This window comes from Mus pahari, chromosome 5 (assembly GCF_900095145.1).
Source record: "Mus pahari chromosome 5, PAHARI_EIJ_v1.1, whole genome shotgun sequence".
Taxonomy (NCBI): Eukaryota; Metazoa; Chordata; class Mammalia; order Rodentia; family Muridae; genus Mus; species Mus pahari.
The window spans coordinates 126,461,504-126,468,538 of record NC_034594.1 but is presented as its reverse complement, the minus strand read 5'-3'; the positions used below and the strand labels follow the sequence as shown (position 1 = coordinate 126,468,538).

The 7,035-nt window shown below is 38.6% G+C and overlaps 1 protein-coding gene across 1 annotated transcript in view; it reads left to right on the top strand.

Annotated features, from left to right (window-relative positions):
* The window catches only part of Dhx9 (DExH-box helicase 9), a 36,430-nt gene extending 29,660 nt beyond the window's left edge, over window positions 1-6,770 (top strand). Inside the window, exons 20-27 of the mRNA XM_029538696.1 lie at window positions 822-982; window positions 1,566-1,677; window positions 2,157-2,318; window positions 2,422-2,549; window positions 3,990-4,219; window positions 4,321-4,436; window positions 4,755-4,955; window positions 5,772-6,770. Of these exons, the coding sequence (XP_029394556.1) occupies window positions 822-982; window positions 1,566-1,677; window positions 2,157-2,318; window positions 2,422-2,549; window positions 3,990-4,219; window positions 4,321-4,436; window positions 4,755-4,955; window positions 5,772-6,459 (1,798 nt within the window). The 3' untranslated portion in view covers window positions 6,460-6,770. The remainder of the gene's footprint in view (window positions 1-821; window positions 983-1,565; window positions 1,678-2,156; window positions 2,319-2,421; window positions 2,550-3,989; window positions 4,220-4,320; window positions 4,437-4,754; window positions 4,956-5,771) is intronic.
* The last annotated feature ends 265 nt before the right edge of the window (window positions 6,771-7,035 follow it).

Sequence of the window (7,035 nt, the reverse complement as noted above, 5' to 3'; positions counted from 1 at the left end):
AAAAAAAAAAAAAAAAAAAAAACAAAGCAAAACAAAAACACCAAAGAAAGGAAACATTTGATGGTCTTTGGAATTGAACCGGCCAGTATAGTAAGTTGCTTTTTACAGTAAAATCATCCTCTAATTCTTGATGTTCTTAGTTGACCTTCAATATTGAGTGGTTTGTCCCTGGTATGGGAAGTAGTGTATATATTGGTAAAATTTTGTAAACTTTTAAGGTGTTACTGTTAATCTCATCTGTCAACAGTTCCAATGAGTCCTCATCATATTTTTATTAGAAATACTTCTGAATTAGAGATGTTAATTTTCTTTAAGGTTTCTATGTGAGACTTGTCAGATTGGTCTGGAAAGTAAATTACCATCAAATGCTCATAACAGTGTTTGTTCATAATAACTTCCCAGTAAATAATATTAATAACTTGTACAATTTTCTGGTTGTTTCCAAAATGGTTGGCACTGGGACCTGTTGGAAATGATGGCTTCATTTTATTATTTATGTTTTGCCTTTTGCTGAGTTTTGTTTTTGTTTTTTTTTTTTGTTTGTTTTTTTTGTCCATGCTTGTTAATAGGCAGGATCGGTAGTAGCCATAGTTAGAAGTGTTAAAACTTTCTTACCTTCCTCCTTTATCAGTTAAAAGACATCCTGGCTGTGAAAGTAAAGTCAAGTCAGGAGCCAGTTTTCAGTCAACTAGTCTAGTTTTATACTGAATAGGAAAAGTTGTGTGGTATAGACTAGAAAAGGACCACTATAATACCCAGTTTCTCTATGCAGAGTTTTTTGTCAAGTTGTCATGTTTGACTTTTCTATTTCTAAATTTTAGACTTGAGACCCACATGACTCCAGAGATGTTTAGAACACCATTGCATGAAATTGCTCTGAGCATAAAACTTCTACGTCTAGGAGGAATTGGCCAATTCCTTGCAAAGGCAATCGAACCTCCACCTTTGGATGCTGTAATTGAAGCAGAGCATACTCTAAGAGGTAAGTGTTACTTTCTTGGTGTCTTTACCTGACAAATCCTATTTAATGAGTGAGTCAGATACAGACTGGGTGGGGAGAACTTTGTTAAGGCATTATGTAGCTATGTATCACAATTTCCATGAGGAACTTGATGGATGAGGGGTGTAATGAGTCTCATTTAGTAAACATTTAAGGAAATAGAAAACACTAACCAGAACATGGCTTACTCCTCGCCTGTATTTAATATTTTAAATGTGTTTGTCTTAGAGGATTTTTTTGTTTGTTTTTTGTTTTTATCTCAAATTTGTTATAAGAGTGGTGTGGTGTAGTAAAAAATAAGGACATTGAGTTCAGATGGCTCTGCATTGAACTTGGAATCTTGTACTCAACTGCTTATAGGATATGTGGGCACTTAATGCTGATGCTGCTACTGTATCAATGGCTATAGTCCCAATTTGCATAGGACATACTTTTATAGCAACTTTTGTGTTAGGTAATCCATGGTTTGTTTTTGAATTGTTTGCTCCAGGCATCATTTGACTTGTCACACGATTAAACACTAATACTGTATTTATTGACATCACTCATAAATATCTTCCTACAGAACTTGACGCTTTAGATGCAAATGATGAGTTGACTCCTCTTGGACGAATCCTGGCTAAACTCCCCATTGAACCTCGTTTTGGAAAAATGATGATAATGGGGTGTATTTTCTAGTAAGTTCTTTGTTTTATTTTTAATAGAATAGATTTAATAAAGGCAAGATGGGCTGGTGATGAAAAAAATCTTAACTATACCCTATACCTTCTCCCGCCGCCCTGCTCCCCTACCCACCCACTCCCACTTCTTGGTCCTAGCGTTCCCCTGTGTTGGGTCATGTAAAGTTTGCAAGACCAAGGGGCCTCTCTTCCCAATGATGGCCGACTAGGACATCTTCTGCTACATATGCAGCTAGAGACACGAGCTCCGGGGGTACTGGTTAGTTCCACCTATAGGGTTGCAGACCCCTTCAATTCCTTGGGTACTTTCTCTAGCTCATCCACTGGGGGCCCTAATATTAGTTTTTATTATGGAGTTCTTCCCTGATGAGTTCAGGGATAGAAGCAGTATCCTAGCCAACAAAATATTTAGTCCACATTTGAAAGTCTTCTAGCAAAAAGACGTGTAATTAACTGTTGTACTACCGTTGTTTCAGTGTGGGAGATGCTGTGTGTACCATCTCTGCTGCTACCTGCTTTCCAGAACCATTTATCAGTGAAGGAAAACGCCTGGGGTACATACACCGGAATTTTGCTGGAAACAGATTTTCTGATCATGTGGCTCTTTTATCAGTATTCCAAGCCTGGGATGATGCTAGGTAGGAGTTAAAGGCAACTCCATAAGAATTTAATAAGCTGTTTGAGTATGTAATTCAGCTTGCTGAGCCTTTGAGAATGAATACTTTTTCTGTTTTGTTATAGGATGAGTGGAGAAGAAGCAGAAATACGTTTTTGTGAGCAGAAGAGACTCAATATGGCTACATTAAGAATGACTTGGGAGGCCAAAGTACAGCTTAAAGAGATTCTGATTAACTCTGGATTTCCAGAAGGTATTTATAAACTGGTCATTGTGTCTTATGTTGGTAACTATAGATCTAGGGGGCTAAAAGCAGAATAAAATCAGTGAGAATTCAAAGGTAACATACTTTCTCAATCATATAGAAAAAAAACTCCCCCAAAAAGATAATTTGTGAGTCATGGCAATAAACTACAGGTACATTGGCTAAAGAATATTTATGATTCTCACCTATTTGAACATACGTTTTTATATGATGAATAAGACACTTAATTCAACATTGTATTTCTTAATAGCAAGTTGAGTCTTTTCCAACTGGATTAAACTTTGTGAACTGGAGTGGGCTTAACTAGAAACAGAATATATGTTAGTATCAGAAAGTAGAATTTTAAAAGGTTACAATTGAAGTAGGTTTTTTTGTTGTTGTTTTTTGGGGCTTGGGGAGAGTGAAATTTTTGTTTGTTTGTTTTTTGAGACAGGGTGTTTCTGTATATTCCTGTCTGTCCTGGAACTCACTCTATAGACCAGGCTGGCCTCAAACTCAGAAATCCACCTGCCTCTGCCTCCCAAGTGCTGGGATTAAAGGCTGAGTCACTACTGCCCAGCTTTTTTTAATTTTTAAAATAAACTGACAGATTACTTTTAAAAAAAGATCTAAGGAAAGGGATAAAGAAATTTGTTATTGTTTTTTTGTTGTTGTTTTTGTTTTTTTGTTTCGGCTTTTCGAGATAGGGTCTCTCTGTATAGCCCTGGCTGTCCTGGAACTTACTTTGTAGACCAGACTGGCCTTGAACTCAGAAACCCGCTTTCCTCTGCCTCCCAAGCCCTGGGATTAAAGGCGTGCGCCACCACTGCCCGGCCGATAAAGAAATTTGTATGTTCAGAAGATTCTAATAATCTTAAGATAAAGCTGTTACCTTGCTGTACTGCAAATAAAACTGATAACAGCTTAAATTACTTGGATTCAACCACACAATGCTAATTGTCATGTTTGTCATTTGGAAATGAAAATATTGCTAAGTGTTTCTTGGCTGAAAACAGCCATCACTGTAGGGCCTTTTTTTTTTTTTGGAGACAGGGTCTCTCTGTGTAGCCCTGGCTGTCCTGGAACTCACTTTGTAGACCAGGCTGGCCATGAACTCAGAAATCCGCCTGCCTCTGCCTCCCAAGCCCTGGGATTAAAGGTGTGTGCCACCACCGCCAGGCCTAATTAGCACACCATGTGGTTTCACTGGGGCTCTAACCCAGGACCTTCTGCATGTAAAGCATATGTGATAACAGCTACACTATGGATCCAGGCGCAGGGACTCCTTAAATTTCATTTCATCTGCTTGGTAGTAATAACAGCTAATACATTTCTCAAACTTGCTCTGTGTTGGGAAAGTTCTAAGAAAGTTGTCAGAGGGCTTTAATAAGAGTCATGCTATTTTTCTTATTTAATTTTTACAAACCATTTTTCCAATTTTTTAAACAGATTGTTTATTGACACAAGTGTTTACTAACACTGGACCAGATAATAATTTGGATGTTGTTATCTCTCTGCTGGCTTTTGGTGTGTACCCCAATGTATGCTATCATAAGGAAAAGAGAAAGATTCTTACCACTGAAGGGCGCAATGCACTTATCCACAAGTCATCTGTGAACTGTCCTTTTAGCAGCCAAGACATGAAATACCCATCTCCTTTCTTTGTTTTTGGTGAAAAGGTAAGAGGACTTAGAGAAGTCTGAAATAACAGAGTTGTAATATGACTAATTACCCATCAATGTGTGACATTTTACATTTTCTTTATTTACTTTATTTACAGATTAGAACCCGAGCCATCTCTGCTAAAGGCATGACCTTAGTGACCCCCTTACAGCTACTTCTCTTTGCCTCCAAGAAAGTCCAGTCTGATGGACAGATTGTGTTTATAGATGACTGGTAGGGACTTTCAGTTGTAATCTTCAACCTGAATTTTTAGAATAAAGATTTCTTAAAGTAATGTGTTTAATAATAGTCCTTAGATATGTTCTTAGTCTGGTATATTATAAACTAAGGACTGGACATTTTTTGAGATGTTTTTATGTTAATACTGAATGTTACTGTTACATTCACCTAGGTTTGGGGCATGTCTTAATTTTAATGAAATAGTTAAATTTACGCCACGACTTTGACAGATGGGAGGGTGGTTTGACAAGTATTCATCCGCCTCTTTCTGTATATGTTCCCAGTTTTATGTCTTGTTTTCCTTCATCTTAGGATCAGACTGCAAATATCACATGAAGCTGCAGCATGCATCACAGCCCTCCGGGCAGCCATGGAAGCTCTGGTTGTTGAAGTATCCAAACAACCAAATATTATTAGCCAACTGGACCCTGTAAACGAACATATGCTAAACACAATCCGACAGATTTCTAGGCCCTCAGCTGCTGGTATCAACCTTATGATTGGAAGTGTAAGGTGAGTACCTAATTTTGTGTCTAGCTTTTGCAGACCTAGAATTATTAAAGCTAATTGGTAGAGTCCTTGCTACTTAGGTTAAGATTATTTAACATGAAATGTGGGAGTTTAATTTGACTCACCAAAAGATTTCCTTTTTCCTGTAAATTAATTTACTATGCCATATGAGAAATAAAGTAGAAATAAGTAGAACAGATTAAAAGTCTTTCCCTCCACACTGTGGAATCTCAGATACAGTATTAATTATTCCTTCCTCAAATAGAAAGGTCAGTGTTTATTTTACTGTCTTTTAAGAAATTTCTCTTCAGTGGTCACCTACCTGCATTTATAAGAAAGTAATGTTATGCTCCTTATTTATGCTTATTATTATTAGTTTTGAGTATTTCAATTTTAATCACTTGCGAAGTAATAAAGACACTGTTTATGAAATCGGCATGCTTAGCAATCTTCTAAGCATGGCTTAGAATTATAGTAGTATACAAATAACCAAAAAAGACCTTTGGATCTTTATCAAGTTATCTGCCTTTAATTTTAATATACCTGAACTGTTGTTATGATTTATTCTGGCTTCTTTAACATGAACAAGCAAAGATAGGGAGTCATGAGTGAGTATAGTTTGTGAAGAGTTTCCACCAAAGACATTTGTACAGGAAAATACTTGATAGAAAACTGAATTAAAAGAACTTTGTGGTATATGGAAAAATACTAAAAATGCTGTTTATACCACACAGGTCTCATTATTTGGTTAAAATTCATTCACTGTGATTGTTAATTTAGTGTGTACAAAGCACAGCTAAAATGATTTTTTTCCCCTAGGTACGGCGATGGTCCACGACCTCCCAAGATGGCCCGATATGATAATGGAAGTGGATATAGAAGGGGATATGGTGGAGGAGGATATGGTGGTGGAGGATATGGTGGTGGGTACGGTAGTGGAGGCTTTGGAGGGGGCTTTGGAAGTGGGGGAGGCTTTGGAGGAGGCTTTAACAGTGGTGGGGGAGGCTTTGGTAGTGGTGGGGGAGGCTATGGCAGTGGGGGAGGTGGATTTGGTGGTGGAGGAGGAGGCTTCAGTGGTGGAGGTGGTGGATTTGGTGGTGGCAGAGGAGGTGGTGGCGGCGGATTTGGGGGTAGTGGGGGCTTTGGAAGTGGTGGGGGAGGGTATGGTGTTGGGGGTGGTGGCTATGGAGGTGGCAGTGGTGGGGGTGGTGGCTATGGAGGAGGCAGTGGAGGATATGGAGGTGGGGGAGGGGGTTATGGTGGTGGGGAAGGTTATAGTATGAGCCCCAACTCTTACCGTGGAAATTATGGTGGTGGTGGGGGAGGATATAGAGGAGGTTCCCAAGGAGGTTACAGAAACAACTTTGGTGGAGACTATAGAGGATCCAGTGGAGACTACCGGGGATCCGGTGGGGGCTATAGAGGATCTGGAGGATTCCAGCGAAGGGGTTATGGAGGTGGTTATTTTGGACAAGGAAGAGGAGGAGGGGGTGGTGGTGGCTATTAAGACTGGACCCTGTCAGAGCCTGTGCATACAGTTAAAAAATGCATGCTGTATGTTTTTCCAAGATGTTTATTTGCACCAAAAAAGTAAACCCACTTCCCACTTAATCTGTAGTTCATGTGTAGTTTGAAGCAACAAATGTAGACTAGTGATTTTGTTTATATTGTGTAATGTAAAATATGACCTGTTATACAAGTATCACACATACAGTTTGTATTTTTTTTTTCTTGAAGGGGTAAAGGTTTGCCTTTTAACTTAACTTGACATTTTCTTGGTTTTCATTTAATAGAAAATAAAGTTATACTGAAAATTAATGTGTCATTGATGCCTATATTCCCCCCCCCCCCTTAATGTTAGGGTCTCAGTATATCCAGGAACTAGCTGGTTTGCCTCATCCTCAGAGACTTGTGTGTTAGTAACTCTGGTGAAACATTTGATCTTAGCTAAAACATTTGTCTTTGAAAACAGCATTTTCTATTCCAAATTAGTTTCCAGGGCTTGTGTGGGTGGGTCGGGGAAAGTGAGGCCAAATAAAAGCTATAGAGGTCTTGAACACATTTAGGCAATGAACAATGGTAG